Raw genomic sequence first — 23,849 nt, forward strand, 5'->3', positions numbered from 1 at the left:
ATCTGGTATCTATTTCTTAACTGTAATTATTGGAAAACACAATTTTTCATAGTTCTGTTTAAAAAAAAAAAATCATGAAAGCGCTGCAAAATATAATGGAAAAATCTTCAGGTGTAAGTACCATGTGTTGCTAGCCACTCGTTGTAATCTAGACTGTGTGGAAGTGATACCAGTCGGAAGAAATCGGCATCTGTCACACGTTCCTTTATACAGGTGTCCTCCAAGTACCGCTTGCTTTCCTCAGGGGCTGGGGGCGTGGGCGAGTCCTTGTCCTTCCGTCTGCCTTTCCTAAAAATAGATACATTTGCCAGTAAAGTTTTCAAGATATGATATATATTTATGCTAACACTTAAACAGATGTGCATGCTATGTAATGTCCATCTTTGAAATGCACTAAAAATCACATATCAATAACTAAATAAAATGAAAAAAAGTCTTCATCTCAGTCTGTTTTTCTATTTCACTTGTATAGATTTATGTTTATAATACTGATTGTAATTAAAATACTTATTTCCCTTAACCATGTTCCATAAGTTTGTACCATAATATATACATGTATAGAGAGAAGTAGCGAAAACGCATCATTATATCAAATTTGGAACTTTCACTTTGATCTAATTTTATTACAATGTCTCTGTATGTGTTTATGATGTCTCTGTGTGTGTTTATGATGTCTCTGTATGTGTTGTTTATGATGTCTCTGTATGTGTGTGTTGTTTATGATGTCTCTGTGTGTGTTTGTTGTTTATGATGTCTCTGTATGTGTTGTTTATGATGTCTCTGTATGTGTTTGTTGTTTATGATGTCTCTGTGTGTGTTTGTTGTTTATGATGTCTCTGTGTGTGTTTGTTGTTTATGATGTCTCTGTATGTGTTTGTTGTTTATGATGTCTCTGTATGTGTTGTTTATGATGTCTCTGTATGTGTGTGTTTGTTGTTTATGATGTCTCTGTGTGTGTTTGTTGTTTATGATGTCTCTGTATGTGTTTGTTGTTTATGATGTCTCTGTGTGTGTTTGTTGTTTATGATGTCTCTGTATGTGTTTGTTGTTTATGATGTCTCTGTATGTGTTGTTTATGATGTCTCTGTGTGTGTGTGTGTTGTTTATGATGTCTCTGTATGTGTGTGTTGTTTATGATGTCTCTGTGTGTGTTGTTTATGATGTCTCTGTGTGTGTTTGTTGTTTATGATGTCTCTGTGTGTGTGTTGTTTATGATGTCTCTGTGTGTGTGTGTGTTGTTTATGATGTCTCTGTGTGTGTTTGTTGTTTATGATGTCTCTGTATGTGTTTGTTGTTTATGATGTCTCTGTATGTGTTTGTTGTTTATGATGTCTCTGTATGCTTTGCCAGTTGACCTATACCATCTTGCTAATTCATAAAAATGTACTTGTTGACCATCTGATTGCCCAGCAGTTTTAAAATGATTGATTACTTTCTGAGACCCATCTGCTGATACATAAAGAGATTAACATTGTCCAGCTTAGATAATCACTGGGGCCATGGACATCTCTTTGTGAGAATCTAGGTCAGTAACATATACTCTGTCAGCTCACCTGGCTCCAATATGTATTTACAAATACCTGCTCTCATTCCAATTTAAATTTTATATTCACCTTTTTATATGTAAATTAGGATCCCTGCAGGCATCAAATATTAATCGTGTTATTTTTTGCAAGTTTTTTTGTTCAGGATCTTGACATATACCATACTTCATGGTTATTATACATGTACTATACTTTAATACACACTCTCTCTCTCTCTCTCTCTCTCTCTCTCTCTCTCTCTCTCATTACACACAATACAAAGACAAATCAATTTTATGGCTGAGGCATTGCTATATTTAACCTTTACTCTGTCTTTCCCTCTCTCTCTCTCCTTACAAACAATAGAGAGACAGAAATCAATTTTATTGTTGACACATTGCTATATTTAGCCCTTCTTATATTTAAGGTAACACACAAAGTGAGAACTACAAGCATAGTTGCACGTTCATTGTGTAAGATGGAGTTCAGCACAATGTTCCCTATCACATACATCTGTTCCTTTTAATGGCTATTTAATGGTTGAAGAGCCTGATTGTTATCTGTACAATTGTAGTTCTGCAGATGTATACAATTACACAATATCCCAGAAAGCAGAGCACCCCTGTGGGTATGCAGGAGACATGAACATTTTATCACGACACACTTCAATAGTTTCAAATCTCAGATTTTCACCCAACCACAGGTATCAAAATGCTCACATAATTTTTAAAACAAATACAGCAAGATGTACATGTATCGTCAATTTTCTACTTCACTTTACGGTAAAAATAAATTAAGAGGCATACCACCTACCTGTGTCGCTTTTCCCTCATTTTTAGCTGTGAAGTCGAGTGCACCCGCTACCTATATTAACCCTTTATTTACTGTCAGTGTATCCGGGTACAACATAAACAAGATTGTGAAAATTACACCAATCATTTATACAGCAAAGGTCGGGAATTTGAACAATGCACTCAGATCCTGTTGAAATACCCAACAAGTATCAAAAGCACAACGACGCAATACATTTAAAGCAGGGTAGTAAATAAGCAAAAAAGATACAACCAACATAACTCAACTTATTTAACCTTTGACAGGTTTTTTTTTTTGGAACTTGTTTTTTAAGAAATAAAGCTTTCAACTTCATGGCAGAATGATAATCCATGTTTCAGATTATTACACAAGTTAATTGTATCTCACCTGTGTTTTAACCCCATCCCACGTCTCCTCTGAGCAGGAATCTGATGCAACACTGAATACAGCAAATCTAAACACATTACAATCCACCAATAATCTTACAGCGACTAACAATGCAGAATACGAGACTGATGTGCAATATCCCTCCCTTTGCAATTCTCCCAGCCTCCAGGTAGGTTACAGTAAAATGGAGGCTTCAATCACTGATACATCACAGCTGTCCTTTTGTCACTGATATTGAATCAGAAAACAGACTATTTAAACATTCCTTTGTGCTGTTTGTGGACTTTGCATCATTTGCAGACAGCCTTGCAGCTGAATACAGGATAGAGTGAGCTATATAGACAATTTTATACCCTGGACAGGAGATGTTAACAAAGTAGGATATGTCTCAAGTACAATGAAGTACAAATTGTCATCCTGGTCTTGTATCAAATGTTATAACTATTGATTTGCAAGAGCTGTGATATTAAATAAAGTATCATAGACATGTACTAATGACTAGACCAGATAGACTGCCATATCAAAATCAGTTCTATTTTTTACTTCTTTTTTTTTGGTACTATCACATTAGATTGCATAACCACTATCCAGAATCTTAACTAACAAAAATGCCAAAACTAATCACAGGTTCACCTTAACAGATAACAATTTTGCTCATCAGTCAACTTAAAAGCACAAAATTTAAAACACATACACAACAATAAGCTACTTTTTCAAGACAGATGGAGTGAAAATTGACAGAGCAGTGCCACGTTCAATTTTACAAAGTCTGGGTGAGTGACCGAAAATTTGATAAACGAAAGGAAAGTGGTGAAAACAGACAATTAATTCCTACGATTTTATCACACAACTGAAGCAGAAAATAGGGTATCTATAACCATTTAATGATCGAAAAACACCTCTAGCGTCACTGCATAAAATAATTGCAAGACACAAACTTGTGTACGTGATTTGAGACACCTGACCTTGAAGAATTTTAACAATCACAGCATATTGGCAACACGGGTACCTCTTTTTTCATTGTTTCTACGGTTATGTAAGCTAGAAGAGAGGACTTGCACCCCTGTGAGTGCTAATTGTATAAATAAGTCAGATGACCTAGCCTGTTATATCAATGATCCCAGTCTTATCTGACTATCAATGGCTCTAGAGTTTAACAATTCTAGGTTTATAGATAATTATTATCTTCCTCTGAGACAATAGACAAACATAATACCATACTCCTGTCAAACTTTACAGAGTCCACTCACGCGCCTTATAGTAATCATTTACTGCAGACATCTTTCTGCAGTCACAAAAAACATGTTAAGCCATTTGTCAATGACATATATATTTATATACATATGGTCATTTGGCAATAGGAGTGATATAGCTGTGTAAGCATTTTACGCAGCACCTAACTGACCACCAGGCCACGTGACAGCTTTGAGCTTTGTACTGGAGTGACTGCCAATTCCAGGCTTGCCTGAGGACACCAATTCGACCTAGTGCTGGCCGTTTCACTCTTGACCACTAAACTCGTCATGACACTAGTACTAACAATGTGGTTTATTAATCTGTACTATGCAGCATCCAGGTTTACATATATAACCACCATATATGTGTCATAAATCAAGAAACCTTAGTAGTAACCTGCCATTTAAATCTATTACATCTAAGCCTTTTCAAACGATTTGAGCATGTCTGGTGCAATTGTTTTCCGTGTCGTGACTCCAGAGTTTTAAGTTCCAATTACTGATTGTTGGTCAAATTTTACTACATAGACAAAATGTGTTCTACCTTCCTCTTTCAACAAAATGCAATGTTACTATGCAGTCATGACTAAGCCAACATTTATAAAAAGCAATGTGTGTCGTTCCAATCAGATTAAATGAAGAAAATACAGCTTATTTGTACAATGATAGGAACGTCATTTAAACCAATGTCAACTCCACCAAAGAATGATTCATACCTGCCTGTAAATCTATGTTATTTTAAAATAGACATGGTTATGACAAATGCAATATATGTCTTCAACATTTCATAATGAATAATTATCATTCTTACAAATTACTACTCAGGAAACATTTGTTTTCAAACAATGCCATATGGCATGTGTCATTCTTAATCCTCTCACAAGAAATTTACACCATTACAGAGCTTAGTAAAATAATTCAATAATCAAAATCCATAAAAATTTCATTCATTGTTCAACAAAGACCTTACTATAATATACATGTATGTGTATGGTATGTAACATAATCAATCATCCAGTCACTGACATTTTGTGAATGCATCATATTTTTAAGACCTTGTGTCAGGGGCTGAATATATAGGTCTTATACAGTATTAAACCTGTGCACTCCAGCCTGTCATAAGACTGCATAGATATAATTATATATGTGTGCAGTTTAGTTTATGGTTCCAACAACCCCTCACCCCCAGAGCATCAGCTGATAGTGCCCCACCCCCCAGCTGGTAGTACCCCACTGAGAGCATCAGCTGATAGTGCATGAAGACAACCCTTCCTGATTTTGTTCACAAATGAATCACGATTGTCAACATTCTATTTTACAAAACCTCAACAAGTTTCAAGGAAACATTACTCATTGATGAATGTGCAAACTTGGACTTCCTTTGATCCTCGTGTTTTACACAATCTATTTTTCTCTATCTTATGTAACTGTCAGTATCGGTGACTTTCACTTTCTAGTTTTAAACAAATATTGATTTAAGCGTGGTTACTGATTAAACATACAATAAATCTCTTTGACCTCACCAACTTCTATAAATAGTTTTACAAATTACTTCTAAATTTAGATTCATCTTAATTGGAATCTTATTAAGCCTCTGCTTCGACCTCTCTGCTTCCAGCTGGGTACCTATCAACCTTAATACCATAAATCCAAAGTACTGCTAAAGTCTCTCAAACAATTTCATCATTGTGACATCATGAATTTTTATTGTGTTTTTAGAATGTTCATTTCACTGACAACAGAAATAGATGAAATTTCAACAATAATTTAGACACACATTTTTCACAACTGCTCTCGTATCATTACCATTCCAAACTGGTAAAGAAAAATGACTGCCCTCACCCGTCCTCAAATGGTGAACTCCTTTTAAAATAACTTTTGTAAATCCCCCTTTTTACACCACATGTAAAGTTCTGCTATTAAACATTACTACTGGACTTAGTAAAATATTGCTTCCTATTGGACTATTCTGACTTATTATTGGACTTTTATTGCCCTAATATTGGAATTCTGACTTATTACTGTTATTACTGGACTTTTATTGCCCTACTATTGGACTATTCTGACTTATTACTGGACTTTTATCGCCCTACTATTGGACTATTCTGACTTATTACTGGACTTTTATCGCCCTACTATTGGACTATTCTGACTTATTACTGGACTTTTATTGCCCTACTATTGGACTATTCTGACTTATTACTGGACTTTTATCGCCCTACTATTGGACTATTCTGACTTATTACTGGACTTTTATCGCCCTACTATTGGACTATTCTGACTTATTACTGTTATTACTGGACTTTTATTGCCCTACTATTGGACTATTCTGACTTATTAATGCATGGACTTTTATTGCCCAACTTTTAGACTATTCTGACTCATTACTGGACTTTTATCGCCCTACTATTGGACTATTCTGACTTAATATTACTGTTACTACTGGACTTTTATCGCCCTACTTAAGACTACTTTGCCTGACTATAGAATTCAAGCTTGCTTCTTACAACCATGTAAGGAAAGAGATACGAGGAAATGGAATTACAGTGGTTAAATCTTTAAGTCAATAACTATATAAATAATAGACTGCAGGTGTGAAGCATAACCCCCACGTACACAACTGTACTATAAAAGTGTACACAACTGTACTATAAAATGGCTACACACATTGCCAGCAATCATTGATCTAACCTCTGTACTATCTACTTTCTCAGTCAGATGACATTTAGATTACACTCATCTGTACATTATCAAAGATTTTCCCTAGGCGACTGGAAGCCAGTAATGGTCAGCTGACATGTGACTTAATGAACAGTTACTAGTACAGTAAGGACAAGGCTATAGTATTAATCAGTGTCCACTGATACTGGCCACTATTGGAACTTTCCCAATGCCATGTGATACCTGTATAATCTGCTATCAGCTGGGAGTATAGAACAATAGCACTAATGAAGAACAGCCCGTGATTAATGTATAGCCTAGCTTCTTTTATATAGAAAACAAAGAACTGATTCTGTACATGGAAATGCTACTGCACAGTTTGAGTATTTTCAGGATTGTTTTACAGTAGTAACTCAGAAAATGTTGTCAACACCTAAAGGAAATAATAAATCTACAGTAATCATGAATTCTAGACTGATCACCAACACATTATGTAAAATTACGTCCTTGTACTTTAAAAATTACTGATGCTGTGTAGAACAGAACTGACCTAATACCATATCCCTGTACTTTATAATTTTACTCATATTGTGAAGTCTTATAATTCTTTTAAAAGTCAAATATTTTTAACTTAAAATTCTTCAGTTTCCAACGTAAGACAGTATTATTGCCTACATAATATATATATAAACAGCTGATGCATAACACATTATAGATTCCGATTCCAATAAATCAAATTATTTGCATATATATACAGGTCACAAAAGGGTGTAAATCATCAATTTTCAAAGACACTTGTAAATAACATCTTTATATATTAGAAATCAATGACGTGAATAGCTTACCAGAAATTGACAACAAACAACACTCCTGATGCCATCTTCAGAGTCGATTTAACCTTCAGCATTCGGAGGATTTTTCCCCAGTTTGTAATTAAGGTCACTGAATTAATTAGTATTCAGATACCATGAAATCTTAAATCAACTATATTTCAGGTACTACATGAAGCTCTGAGCTGGAGACAGGCGGTCCCTGAAGCACTGTATAAATTTAGATTCAAAAACACTCCAACTTCTGGCAAATTCTCACCAAAAAAATAAAGTATATAAAAAGTTGTAACAGAAAAAGTTCACTTGTATAATTTGTGAAAATCACATCATTTCTTTTTTTTCAGCTATTTGCACATGACACCAATAATGTGGTCTGTTTTGTCACACAGGTAACATACAAGTCATCACAACAGCTGATCATTTCCTATCACCTGACCCAGGGATGCCCTCTTCAAAAGACACCCATTATGTATAGATATAAAGGTAAACTAAGTCATTCCAAACCTTAACTACAGTGTGATATATTGACACGGAGTGGTGAAATATAAATATGACTAAAACCGCTCTGAAGAGGAAACACGTGCTTTTACTAGAAGTGGTGTGTCTATATTGATATGTAAATTACTCTTTATATCTGTTTGCTAACATCTGATTGGCTTATTTCAGTGGGCTGGTTTTTGTTTTGATGTTTCACTGGCGGCCAAGGACCACGTTTTAAGAATTTAAAGCCTATTCTGTCCTGTTTACAAATTAGGATCTTTGTAATAAGCCTATACACAGATATGCGAGTTACCTTACCTTGAAAGATTAATTAAATATTTTCCACTCCAATTAAAATGCTTTTCCCTGGAGATATATATTAAAAAAAGAGAAAAACAATGCTTCACATATGACAGTGGGGCAGAATCATTAATATCTGTGTCACTGTCCGTCCCCATAAATAGCCTGTAATGGTGAGAAACTTCTCTTATTTCTGACATAAATAAAGACACTCATTCACAAAGGAGATCATCTTTATTTATAGAAGCATTAACTCAGCAGTCCTCTTTTTCTACATTACACAAATAATAATACAAAAGATCACACTGAAAAAATGAGTATGTTCAGTCAATAATATTCTGGGTGTATTAATATTGGTTAATTTCAGAACCTTGTAAACTATTATAGGATTGTACTGGCTTATTACAGTAATACTTATTCCACCTATTCATCAACAAAAGAGTGCAGAATTAATCCTCTAGTCATTATCAATAAAAGTTTGACCACATATACTGGCTATCTCAAGAAAGTCATCTGTTTGCCATCTGTTTGCCTCTCTATTACCACTGCACTGAATGGTACACCATTTTACCTGCTGAAACTCCGGCCTATAGTTGTAAGTCTGTCAATCCGTCTGTCTGTCAGATTGTGATCAAACAAATGATTTACTGTAGATCACTTTCCTTTCCCGAGACTTTATTTTTGCATGGATAAAATGATGTATTTATTCACGAGACATTATTTTTGCAAATCATTATTCATTGCTTAAATCTCCTATATGTAAAAGTTAATTGGTGAGAACCAAATTTTTGTGTATGGCTGATCTTGTGAAATTACACGTACAAGTTGTAGATAATGTTTATGTAGATATAATGTGACTTACAACTTATACTATCAGCATGTACACTATTTTGTCTTCCAGGCCGCCATCAACATTGTGCTCTTGGTTGTAAGTATATTAAAATCATAATTTGACCCATCAATTTAACACACTACAATTGCTTTCTAATTTTTCTTCAGATCTATTACATGGAAACATGGGGTTTATAATATCATCGTAACATACTATACTATTCTTCACACCTATTTTAAGAAACATGAAGTATACAATTATATTGTAGCATATGATATACAGTACGTATATTCTCTAATTATGTGGTATCATTTCAACCAATAGAATTACAATAAATAATAATTTTAAAATATGGATTACATTTTATAATATGATTTCAACCAATAGATTTTTCAGCATAGCAATGGAAAATAATACTTAGATACTATAGTGATAATCTGAGATTCCTAACTCTTACCACTGCTTTACATTGTAACATGTGCAGGAGAGTCAGAGCAGATCGAAGCGGGAAATCAGTGACACCAGCTGGTGTTGCTATTTTACCTATACCTTTAACAACTTTCAATGCTGTATATAGTGGTAGCTAGATTACCAGTTGTCACCCTTGCAGCACATCAGTTAGGGCAATTTCTTCTATGCTAAGGAGCAAGGGCCCATTACAAAAGTTCTTACAACCACATATAATTTTTGCAGTTTATTTTTTCAAATTTAAATCTATGGCAACACCAAGAAAATAAACAACTGATGTGCGAACAACCATATATTCACAAATTTTACACAGAAATGGAAACATTTTTGACCAATTAAAGAAAATAATTTTAATAGTTAGTCTTTCGTAAAATATATAGGCCCCTCATCCTAACAGGTTGGCGGTTTGAACAATGAATCATGGAAATTAGCTATTCCAGCGCCTGAGACCAAATAAACCTATAACTAAGGTCCCATGTCAAGATGGATGTGGCACATAAATACCTATCACTTTATATGTGTGCAGGATCAGACACCTGCACGTACAGATAATTCAATATTCTTCCCATCCACCTGACTTAGAGTTATGCTGCTAAACATATAATTGAAATGTGTGTGCAAATGCAAAAACAATGCTACAGAAATCTATTAACTTTTCTTTTTAAAATAGGAAGAATTATTGTAGCACACTAAAACTGATGTTTCCCCTTCCATTTTCCATATTTTTTAAAAAAAACATTTCTTGGGATCATCCTTAATGTGGAAAGTTAAGAGTTACGGTACATAAAAGCTTCAACCAACAGTATTGTGAACATAAGATAGTAAATCAAACTTACCAACATACCAAATATGAAAGGCCTATGTCAAAAGACAAAAAAGTTATGGTCCAGACAAAAAAAAAACCCAAATTCTATCATTGGACCTTTATATAATAGGTCAAGGTCAGAGGTCATTAAAAATGGCTTGTGACACACTGCCATATTATGGTTTACCCACATATTAAATAGCAAAGGCCTATGTCAAAAGATGAAAAAGTTATGGTCCAGACAACAAAAATGCCCCAATAATTCTATTATTTGACCTTTACATAAAAGGTCAAAGGTCATCAAAAATGGCAAATGACACACTGTTTTATCATGGTTTACCTACATACCAAATATCAAAGGTCTATGTCAAAAAACAAAAAAGATATGGCCCAGACAAACTTTGTATGAGAAGCGGAAGAAGAAAAATTCACACTAAAACAACGTGTCCCCCTTCTGGAATTAGGGGAGACAATTATCAATACTCAGTACATATTATGTATATATATGTAATTCTAAGAATTACCTGTTGAAATTTACTTTAAATTGGAACAGTCTGTAGCTAGTCCTCTAATCTTTTATGTAACACAATTCTGCATTTTTATGAATAATAAAGCCACTGTTAAAAATTGTTCATTCAAAATAAGTTTCAAACTTCCCAAGATGTCATGCTCCAATTACCTATACAATGCTAAATACAAAAAACTAAAAAGGAATTTTGCATCTTTGCCCCCATATCATATATGAATGGAAAAACCTGAATTCTCGGGAAAATTCAAAAACTTGATGGATTTATAAAGCAGTGGTTATCACCTTGTCTGGTAACGATCAAATTACAATTCATGATGGGATCTACCTGTGTTTTCGACACTTTTAAAACAGATAAACACTTAAAATGAAGGTGAAACCTAATGTATGCACCAACCTAATCTTAAATAGCCATATCCTGCTTTCAACGAGTTTTGATAAGATAAAAACAATTATACCACAAACAGAAAATCTTGTTCCTATACAGATACCATCAATTTGCTTCTTAACAAAAGCAAATAAAATACTGCTGTTTCCCATCTTCTGTGTACATCCCTCTTCACTTCAGTTAATTAGCATTCAAACTGGGTTCTTCCTAAGAGCTGCAGTATTGTAACCTTTCACTGCATGTTCACAAATTTTTTTTAACAAACAGTTACTAGTACAGTAAGGAAAATGTTTTACTGTTAAAAAAGTAGGGGTTAAAAAGAAAGTGTTTAGAGTTTTTATAATACATACACATATATATATTAATATAATATATGTACAAATGTATACAAAATTTATATATATATATATATATATATACACACACACACACACACACACACACTAATATGACCAACGACATGAACAATTCAATAAATCTTAGAGATGACCTTGTAAACCAGTACCTTCTTTAGGAGAAATGAACAAGTTTTATTGAATGCTAAAAATGTAAATGAAAGGCCATTCAAACATGGACCTCTGGATGCACCACCAGAGGGTGAGATGAGGCACCCAGGAGAGAGCATCCCCTTTTGACCGGTCACACCTGCCATGTGTGTGTGAGAGAAGATATGGTTAAGCCCTCAGGAGTGATCTCTCCTTGGGATTGTTCATTCTAATTCTAATGGGGAAATTATTCATATGACAGCCATTATTATCAATTATTAATCATTAACATGTATTATCATCATTAATATATAAATCTGCATCACAAAATATATATAATACACATTTTTTTTTTTATCTCGATTTTGTCAAAATAACCCTCAGGAACACAGAACTTATAATGCAATCTAAAAACAAAACCAGTACTACCTTGCAGTGGAGTGCAGCCGTGAAAACTGCAGCAGAACATTCATCTTGGTATTCCAGTGCAACAAAGATACACTGAACCCAGCTCAAAAAAAGAACACTTGTAGTTCATTGACAGATCTAATTAGGCTTTCTGTGTGTAATATGTATTAATTATGTAGTGAAGACCAGATGCCAGATTCTCTGCCAATTCAGCAACCTTCTACTTCATCATTACAACAGCCTATCACAGTATTAAGTGTAAATCAGCAACCTTCTACTTCATCATTACAACAGCCTATCACAGTATAAAGTGTAAATCAGTAACCTTCTACTTCATCATTACAACAGCTTATCACAGTATAAAGTGTAAATCAGTAACCTTCTACTTCATCATTACAACAGCCTATCACAGTATAAAGTGTAAATCAGTAACCTTCTACTTCATCATTACAACAGCCTATCACAGTATTAAGTGTAAATCAGTAACCTTCCACTTCATCATTACAACAGTCTATCACAGTATAAAGTGTAAATCAGTAACCTTCTACTTCATCATTACAACAGCCTATCACAGTATAAAGTGTAAATCAGCAACCTTCTACTTCATCATTACAACAGCCTATCACAGTATAAAGTGTAAATCAGTAACCCTCTACTTCATCATTACAACAGCTTATCACAGTATAAAGTGTAAATCAGTAACCTTCTACTTCATCATTACAACAGCCTATCACAGTATTAAGTGTAAATCAGTAACCTTCTACTTCATCATTACAACAGTCTATCACAGTATTAAGTGTAAATCAGTAACCTTCCACTTCATCATTACAACAGTCTATCACAGTATAAAGTGTAAATCAGCAACCTTCTACTTCATCATTACAACAGTCTATCACAGTATAAAGTGTAAATCAGTAACCTTCCACTTCATCATTACAATAGCTTATCACAGTATAAAGTGCAAAGTAGCAACCTTCTACAATAGTATTACATATCAAAGTATAGAATGCAACCAAATGCATCAGACCATCACTTGTTTTAACATAATGCTTTTGTTTTATAAACACAACTAAATCAAGATATGTGTATCATATATACCTAAACATATATATACAAAAGCACACAAGATTTAGATGGATTTGGTATGGAATGAAGCAGTTAAATTATATAAAATTATCTGCACCAGGAAGTTATCAAAACAGAATGTACATGTTTCATCATCACTAGGTACACTGCACCCTCACCTAGAAACTCAGTGACTGCATACATCAAGACAGACCTTTTGCTGAATCAGCTGATCAATGCCCCTACATTAGATCAATATTCACAAGAGTGTGATGTTCCTCAACTATATTTAGCTCACATGACATCCTGGCATTATAAAAGGGGTAGATATTTAGGACAATTCATCTTTTGTTAAAATCAATACACCATTGTATAAAAATAGAATAATTATCTGTGATTTTAACTGACTTAATCAAATATGCTTCATTAAAGTACTAAATTAAATATAGTATCAATAAGATCTAATGATTCTAACATAAAACACCAAATAAAACTATCTGCCTATCTGAATAGCAAATATATGTAGCAAAGAATTACCAGCATTGAGTGAAACGGGAACTTTTTCTGGCCCTTATTGACTCACAATCATAGGTTATGTTTTTAATGCCTTTATCTCACATGCAAAACCTCAATAACTATAAATACTGACAACCGATGTCATAAAATGAAAGCAAATCACAGGGGTACCGCATAATTAATAATGTAAACATCATCCTATGTTCTATATGCCCTTTCATTGTCTAAAGTTACACAATCTGTAGATCGTCACTGTGAGTTATAGTATAACTAAAACCAGTGCATTGATTCTCACAAATTTCAAAATCAGATTACAAAATTACACTGATCTGTAGCTGGGACTTGATACACACAATATCTGTATCTGTTCATCCGTAAGGAAGATGTGGGGGGGGGGGGGGACGGGACGGGACCAAGAAAGAAATCCTATTGTAGCGGGATACCTTTATATCACTTACGAAAATTTATGGTTCATAACACGTTAACAAGAATGAGAGTGAAATTGCCTCAACAAATCTAATTTAAAAGGTGGATATTTGCTCAAAGGGCGGTTAGGTAGGGATCAATAACCAAGACTCCATCAATGACATTCTCTTGTGTCTGACCACAATCAAGTCTACCTTCCAAAGACCTGGTTTCTTTAATCAGATATGGACACTGGCCAGTTCTTGATCAGCGTTGCACATATGGCTGATTGAGATACGTATCAATTATAAGAACTGCATAAACGAGGTGTAAAGTTTATCTAAACAATGATGAGAATAACCTAATAACAAACAGGTTTCCGACAGCTAAGCAATCTAAAAGTTAATTGTGAATACTAAGGTCTTATTCAATTTTATTCTAATGCTCTCTAATTCAGTGAATCTATATATCATCAAAAACCCTTAGACCCTATCTAATATCTACTACAAATCAACCATCAAACAACTGTATTCCTTAAGCATGTTAAACGCACCATCCCATCAGACTGTATTTACAATGTCTCTGCTAACATTATACAGTGATTTTTCTTCACTCAATTAGGGTCCAAATACAGGCCCCTTTCCCTCTCAAAAACTATTGATTTTTTTCCTATTGAAATTGCCCCCACCCCTCATCATCGTCACAAACCACCGCCAATATGTACAATCCTCTCCCATCTGGGAGAGAGTTATATGCAGACTCTGGACCGTGGCTTGAGACAATGACCCCTCATATGTATTGTTCTTAAATTGAATTTTTCATGTACAACATACTTTCATATGCATTTGTCACTTAAACAAAGACCTATCATATAAAAATTTAGAGAAAATTAGTGATGGGCAATCGGACCAAAAACCACAATCGATTATCTGCAATAATCGGACACATGTAATCGATTAATAATCGATTATAATCGGAATTGGCATTTAAGTGTTTTCCCCTCAAATTAGATGTAACAGAATCATTAAATTTATGGAAACAACATTTGAATTTTTCTTTGTTTCATTTATTCACTGGTAAATAAATCAGAATTCCAATATATCAAGTAATGGAATTTATCTATTATCTCAATGTATCGCAGATATCAGAGATAGGCTCCTTTATTTGACTGTTGAATGTCATTGTTGTTACCGTCCTTCATATCTCCCGCCATTTTGTTTGTTTATTTTTGATCGGGTTTGACATACAGAAAATAAAATTTGAACAAAGTTGAAGTGACGTCCGGATTTTTTTTTGGTCAACGATGTCGGCGACTTTTATTTTGTAATCGATTAGTAGCATCGTGGGTCTCTGAACGACCGACAATCGATCATCGGCGACAATCGTTTCATCACTAGAGAAAATAATTAACAATTAACTTCAAAGTGTTAAGAAAGAGAAAGTTACAAAAGTAGAACCATTTGTATAAATGTTAAAATTATTTTTATATATATTGCATTTCACATATCAATTTTAAAGGTTTATTACAATTTTATTGATTTTTTCTTAATTTGATAAAATTGTCAATGATTTTTCCCAATCACAAAGGCCGAGGGCTCTAACAAAAAATGTAGAAAAGTCACTCGATCCGGTTACATGTAATTACTTATTTGTTGATTATATATTAATGATATCTAATCCAAAAGTCACTCCAGTTACATGTAATTACTTATTCGTTGATTATATATTAATGATATCTAATCCAAATGTCACTCCGGTTACATGTAATTACTTATTCGTTGATTATATATTAATGATACCTAATCCAAAAGTCACTCCAGCTACATGTAATTACTTATTTGTTGATTATATATTAATGATATCTAATCCAAAAGTCACTCCAGCTACATGTAATTACTTATTCGTTGATTATATATTAATGATATCTAATCCAAAAGTCACTCCAGTTACATGTAATTACTTATTCGTTGATTATATATTAATGATATCTAATCCAAAAGTCACTCCAGCTACATGTAATTACTTATTCGTTGATTATATATTAATGATATCTAATCCAAATGTCACTCCGGTTACATGTAATTACTTATTCGTTGATTATATATTAATGATATCTAATCCAAAAGTCACTCCAGCTACATGTAATTACTTATTCGTTGATTATATATTAATGATATCTAATCCAAATGTCACTCCGGTTACATGTAATTACTTATTCGTTGATTATTCATTAATGATATCTAATCCTAATTTTTTGTCCTTGTCAATGACATTCTATGCAAAAGTCTCTATTTCCTTGGTTTACATAAATTTAGATCAATTTGTAATGTATGTACATACAGTACAGTGTATTTTTTGTAATGCTCTCTAAGTATTAATATTCAGGCCATCATTAAAAATATTTTTGTTTGATGTACTCCGACCCACATTTTTCAAGGTGGGTCGGCAGGTAGGTTGTTTTTTGTTGTTGTTTTTTTTTTTTGTTGTTTTTTTGTTGTCATGAATTTGTTTTATATTTTCTTTTTAAATAAGAAGAATTTTCTATTTTTCAAGGGAACCAAAAAAAAAAATTTTTAAAAAATGAAATTTTAAATTGCTGAAAAAAATGATCAGGTAGTAGCAAATTTGATGGGTCGGTCGGAGTACATCAAACAAATCCATTTTTATTTTTGGCCTCAGTTGTAATAATGAATAAAATTACTTGAACATAGCTGGCCCTTAATGCCAATAAAGTTGGTTTGCTTACTAATTTACCTGCTCAAATCAAGCTAACACACAAAATGTTAATGTACTACACATTTTTGATTCCAATTAATTATTTCATTTTTTTTTTTTATCAATTTTGATTATGCATGATTAGATCATTAACATCAATAACACACACTCTCTCTCACACCTCCCATTTTATTGAGGGATTTTTAATTGAATGTCAATTAGGCCAAAAAAAATTGTGAATACAAATATTTCTGACAGCTTTAGCCCAGTTTTACTGGCCTCTTCAGATCAGCTGTTAATTTTGAGAACTGCATTACATACATATGTCTTGTACAATCCAGACAACAGACATCTAACCTCTACATAAAACATAATCAAGCATCATGCACATATAAATATATCTAAAGTGAAATAGTTTCATTTGATATACCGGTAAACAGTTCACAGAAAATAAAGTCTTTTGTAGCATCTATGAGTATCATGATGTTGAAGAAAAAAATCTGGACTTGCATATAGTTTATCTTCTTTTAAGGTGTTATGAAATGTGTCTCCTAGTCGTGCAGAGCTCTCCTCTCATGCTCTTTTAAGGTCAGTAATGATATGAAATATCTTCATACACAAGAGTATCTCTATTTCACAACTTAACAACTAACATACACATATAAAAACCCGGTATCTCAGAGATAGGTAACCACATGGCCTAAATAATTGTAGGTTTGTAACAGGTTCAGGATTTCATACCTTGATAATGATAAGATTGAACCACATGTTTACACCAGAATCAAGTTTATATATACAAAGTAGATTAAGCAATGCTCCAAACATAGCCACTCTCTATTCTTTACATCAAGCAAAGAAAGTTACCCACACAAAGAAAATTATACCTACACAGAGAATGTTACACAAAGACAGTTACCTACACCCTACTATTAGTTTACAACAACAATTCATATTGTATAAAAGGGTAAAAAAAAAAATCACCACACTTCTTAGAATTAAAAAAAATAGCTTCATTCCATATAATTTGACATTATAAACATTTGACGTGAGGCCAAAAATAAGTAATTGTGGTTCCTGTTACATGCTTTACAGAAATAGGGCAGGTTGGTTGATTTATTTTTAAAAAAAAAAACTTTGACAAGTATTACAAAAGTCTCAAGTGGATATTTGATGATAAATGAAATACTATGAAACTGAAATATTGTGTAAACTTGTGCTACTCAGAATTATGATATTGTAGTATAGAAGAGGAGAAAAATCTAAGGCTGGACCAGGAATCAAACCCAGGACCCCTGCATTACTAGTTAGGTGTCATCTTCGCTAGCCATGGGTTTTCCTTTCCGCTCCACATAAACTTTACTTGCATAAACTTTATGAGGAGCAGAGTGGACCGAAAACCTTTGACTAGCAAAGATGGTCATGTGCTCTAACCACTGAACTCTCCAGGCTGATTTCCACGATCCGTATCAAGCTTTCACTACTTAATACTACATTACTTTCAGTACTTTTTGACATCTACCATTTCCTAATGTCATAAACTTTCTATGGGGGTAAGGGCAGATGATTTGATTATAATATCCCAAGCTTAAAAACTTCTAGGTCAGGGATTGAATAACAGGGTGGGAAACCAGAACCACACAATTATTCTATTGCATTTTTTTCCACAATCTATATTTTTATTCCAAAATAAATTAATCACATGGAGTAATATCTCATTATAGCAACATACTGAACACTGGAAAATATACTAGAAGTACTTGCAATGTCATCCACAGCCGCCATACAGTGCGGGCAAGATGCAAAAAAATTTTTACATCATATTAAATCTGTTTAATGAACAGATGAAACCGAGTAACCATAAAATTGAAATGTCCACATTTTTTCCATACATGAATATATCTGTAGAGAGTTAATCAACATATTTTGCAACATATTCTAACAGAACTTCAGAATATAGTTGAATTGCATATATAAAGAGTTTTAGTTCATTCCCTTACCTGGGTTAAGCTAACTTAAAGGTCAATTAGTATATATTTCAATGGTTTTTTTAAAAATATATTTTAGCAAATAAGTGGACATTTTCAGCCCATTTTATACGTTGTCCCAAATGCATTACAAAAACAGTACAAAACTTTTTAAAAACAGTAAATAAATATGGTGTTAAATTTTTACAGTTAAGTTAAAAGGGATGCCTAGGGAAAATTGAGCTTACCAAAAGAAAAAAAGAAAAAACAACCAGCAGAAAAATTTCATAAATGTGTAAGTATCTATTCAAACATTGCCCCTGATATGTTTGAGACCTCAGTTAATCAATATCTCTATTGAATACAACAAATCAATGTGGATTTAAAACAATTAACAACGAGTGATCACTCATCACAAAATCATTAATACACTCAATTATTTATTTTTCATTTTTTTTTTTTTTTCATTATTCCTTATCATACTATTAATAGGGATGTTGCTTTAATGTCATATTTTGAAGTAGATTTTGTTCCCGTTATTTACAAAATCATACTAATTTACGAGTGTCCATGACCTTTGGAAAATACAACAAACGTTAATTATGCTGTGACTTTCATTATTTACACTGACATTAGAGAAACAGATTATGTACCAAGAAATGAATTTGCAAGATAAGTCTTTTAGTATCTTCATAATCTTGTTTGGATGCTTCATCGATTTTTGATTGGCACATGCAGACGATCAAGCAAATACATCTGATGTCTACAATATTATTCGCCGCAATTGATAAATACTTACCCCATAAACCAGTCCATAGTATCACGAAGATACTCTGGTAGCCTGTCCAGTTTGGTTGTCTAAAGTTGTTCTTGTAGTAAACCAGCAGTTTTCTCACTTGATTGCTTCAAAACAATACATCAAAATGCAATATGGCGATCGCTGAGCAAAGTCAATGCAATACACAGAAGAGTTCGATCAAGGGGAGATAATTTGACGGTTGGTCTTTAACTCCTAAAATCTGAAATTTTGGGAAATGTCTAGTCTTTTAAACAATTCACAGGAATTTATGGAGTAACTATTGTTGGACAAATAATGATAATATACACTAATAAATGAAATTTATATTGTACATCCATTTAATATAATTTTGAACAGTGTATTTTCTATGTATGCGCCATAGAAGGATTCTAGGTATACACATCCATGTAAACTTCCGCATATAAGCAAACGTTAATAATGTCAACTGATCTAACAACTTTCTCTGAAATGGACCACGTGAAAAAATATACTAAGTAAGTATATTCAAACTTCTACCACAATTATTGCAAAGGAATGCCGTGGTCATACCTTCAAACTAATAATTAACTGATGGTGAAAGCTGAAGATAACGAACAGTGATCAATCTCCTAACTCCTATAAGCAATACAAAATAGATAGTTGAGCAAACACGGACACCAGGATATACCAGAGGTGGGATCAGGTGCCTAGGAGGAGTAAACATCCCCTGTCGACCGGTCACACCCGCCGTGAGCCCTATATCTTGATCAGGTAAACGGAGTTATCCGTAGTCAAAACCAGTATGCAAAGAACAGCTTAACAATCGGTATGAAACAAGTCAGACAGCATTTTACCCAATGATAGGTTGTATTGGCAAACTATATTGTTATAACGACCCTAGAATTTGCGAAATGCTGACTTTAAACGATACTGTTGAAACCCCTACATCATCAACTTGTGTGTCAGTAGCCTGTCTCGATTTAGAAACTGACCATACGCAGAACAAGCTCTTGCGTATCGAAGCATTTGGGAGATATAAATCCATGTGTAGGTGATAATGGAATATTGCTACATAAATATGGGAAGTTGAAATCATCCCGTTTGTCATGAAGTCTCGAGTTGTTATAGTTTGCCGTTTACATCTATTTTCAATAAAATATCTAAGTATGAAGCAGAAGTCGCCGACTCTGTGGTGTCTTTTATTTCGAGCTCACAGGGATATATCGAATCGACATAAGAATGAACATTATATTATTGTTAATAGGTAATATGTCGTCGATATATTTAAATGTAAAATATTGAAGACCACAGCAAGAGATTTTTTCTTCTTATGTAGAAGTTTTTGAATAAATTCTGTTTCATAAGAATATAAAAACAGGTCAGCTAAGAAAGGAACACAATTCGTGCCCATGGAAATTCCAACAGACTGTTGGAAGACCTGATCACCAAAGACCATGAAGATATTGTCAATGAGGAACTCTAGCATGTTTTTTTCTGTCAATTTCAGAGTACTTGTGTGTGGAATCGGAGTGGTGTTTAACAAAGTAATTTTTGGATGAACGATCACTAGATATGAATATTTCCGTTTTCCATTTTTGTTGAAGAAGCAAATGTCTACGATGTCAAAAAGTCTAGTCTTTAATTTATCATGAGAAATGTAAAGTGTTGAAAAGTCATACGTTTTGATGTTGTTGGTTTGAGAAAAGTTTTGGGATTTCAAATTTACTAAAAGTTCTTTAATTTTTTTTTTTTTTTTTTTTTTTTTTTTTAGATATTTTGTAATCACAAAAATTAATCAATATATGTTATAAATCAAATTTATGTTTTTGAAGAATATTTTTCATTCAATATAAATCAATCGTCTGCATTCCGAGATCGATACACGTATGAGCAAACATGGCGATGCACAATCTTAAAAGTTTTCTTTCACTGTGTAATCAAAGCAATTGATATAATACGTCAACATCAACCTAAATACTTGAAATATTTTTCAAACTAGGTCTACTATAGATATACCATCTCACCTTTTTCGTCAGCATCACAGGGACATTTTATGTGATTTTGTCACCAAATATTGAATTCAATGAAAATTGCTTTATATTTTATATATAAGTAATAACACCAGTATTTAAATATTTAAAACACTATTTAACCTCAAAGCAGGCACATGAATGTGTAATTTTGGTGACTAAAGAATATTTGCCTTGCAAGACAATACATTTTCTTTACATAATTTCTTTACACTAAAGGCAGTTATCTAACGTACTTTTATTAGGTTTCTCACAGGATGCACAATATAACTCATCATGTTTTCAGCAGCAATGGTTATTTATGAGGGGGCGGGCACAGTGAGATAAAGTTGGAAGAGTAGATGTCGGAAGGTAGGGACTTGATGTCACACCAATATAGCAAAATGGAGAACTGCAGCTGAAGAGAAACGGAAACTGGTATAAAACACGGGGTGAACTATGGAGGAAGACAATAGAATGGTGAAAGCAGTGGGAAGGAAGAAACATGGCAGCTGGGTGAATTGGGAAGGTACACTTCAGCTGAAGTTAGGAGGGAACGATATTTGGAAGATGGAACTATACACACTTCATTTTAAGCTAAAATCAGTGTGCGATGTTTTACCAAGTCGAACTAACCTTGCAACTTGAGGTACGACAGGTGACCCAAAGTGTGTTCTTTGTAGTAAACCAGCCAATTTAGATCATATGTTATCTGGCATCTGCATGTTGAAAGATGGAAGGTACACATGGAGACACCGTAAAGGACTAGCTGAGTTGGCTGATACATTGGAGAGAAACGTCAAAACGCAGAAAAGGCTTGAAATTTGTCCACTTCGTAAAGGAAGGTGAAAAGGAACAAAAAAACTGGTAGTAACATGTTAGGAACACCAACAGATTGGCAGATCTATGCGGGTAGACCTGAAACAAAGAACGAAATTTCCACCTGAGATAGCAGCCATGAACAAGAGGCCCGGTATAGTCATCTGGTCGGCGGCAACATAGCAGTCAACTCTTTCGAAGCGGACTGTGCCGTAGGAAGACAGAATGGAGGACGCCGCATACGAGCGGAAAAATCTGAAGCACCAAGATCTTATGAAGGTCTGTCAACAGAATGGATGGGGGGGTCTGATTCTTCTCAGTAGACGTGAGAGGCAGAGTGTTTGTTGGGTATTCAATGTGGAGAGCTATCGGTTATAACGGGAGCAGAGAGAAGACGACTGATAATATGTTTGTGTAGAGAGGCAGACGACATCCATGTGGTTGTGGAGAGTTATTGATTGATTAATTGAATATTGTTTAACGTCCCTCTCGAAAATATTTCACTCATATGGAGAAGTCACCACTGCCGGTACGTGAAGGGCTGCAAAATTTAGGCCTATGCTCGGCGCTTATGGCAATTGAGCAGGGTGGGATCTTTATCATGCCACACTTGCTGTGACACTGGGCCTTGTTTGTTTTTTTCGGTCTCATCCGAACGACCGCCCAATTTAGTCGCCTCTTACGAAAAGCAAGGGGTACTGAGGACCTATTCTAACCCGGATCCCCGCGGGATGTGGAGAAGGAAGTCAGACAAGTGGAATACCAGCAACTGAGAGGGTAGCAGTGATGGAGAGCCAAGCGGTTCCGGGCTGGGATTTGATCACCCCAGTCGGTGCACCTCTGGAGGTTGTAGTGGACAGCGCCGAAACAGCTGAGGTAGGGGAATCCACGCATCTATTCCACCAAGATGTATACGGAAAGGTGAAGATAACGAAAAGTGGTCAATCTCATAACTTTTATATGCAATACAAAATAAAGAGCTGGGCAAACACGGACCCCTGGATATATCAGAAGTGCGATACAGGTAATATATTCCTATGCCATTGAAATTTTTAAAGAGAAAATGGTTCCCATCACTTTCACCGCCAATGCCCATTTAAAACAGACCTAGTTCGTTTCTGAAATTTTCATGACGTCACGAAGTGACCTAGCCGTAATAAAATAGAAATAAAGGGCGAGATCTCTAGAACGGCCCGAAGTTGAATGTAAATTTCAAGACATGAATTATAAAGCACTGTTCCGAGATTATAGGTGAAGGTGTCAGTTCAAATATCCATCCGAGCTGAATCTCAGTCGAGATTTAACAATTAGCTAGTGTGCACTTAGGTGACGCTGGTTTTGGCTTCAAATGGTGCACTGTTAAACTAACTTTCTACCACTATTAATGCAGTATTACTTACCGTCTATTCATGGAAATCCCATAATACTCTTCAATGT

General features: G+C 34.1%; 1 protein-coding gene across 4 annotated transcripts in view; it reads right to left on the reverse strand.

Annotated features, from left to right (window-relative positions):
- The window catches only part of LOC125683619 (MOB kinase activator 2-like), a 30,636-nt gene extending 10,861 nt beyond the window's left edge, over nucleotides 1-19,775 (reverse strand). The window contains exons 1-2 of one of the 4 annotated variants that reach the window (XM_048924969.2): nucleotides 19,606-19,775; nucleotides 122-288 (exon numbers count right to left, since the gene is read on the reverse strand). In XM_048924969.2, coding sequence (XP_048780926.1) covers nucleotides 122-288; nucleotides 19,606-19,622 — 184 coding nt within the window. In that variant the 5' untranslated portion in view covers nucleotides 19,623-19,775. Of the gene's footprint in view, nucleotides 1-121; nucleotides 289-2,336; nucleotides 14,338-19,605 lie in introns of those variants that run through there. The other 3 variants (XM_048924965.2, XM_048924968.2, XM_048924964.2) reach the window with 3 other exon arrangements.
- Nucleotides 19,776-23,849: the final 4,074 nt, after the last annotated feature.

This window comes from Ostrea edulis, chromosome 6 (genome assembly GCF_947568905.1).
Source record: "Ostrea edulis chromosome 6, xbOstEdul1.1, whole genome shotgun sequence".
In the NCBI taxonomy this organism is placed as follows: Eukaryota; Metazoa; Mollusca; class Bivalvia; order Ostreida; family Ostreidae; genus Ostrea; species Ostrea edulis.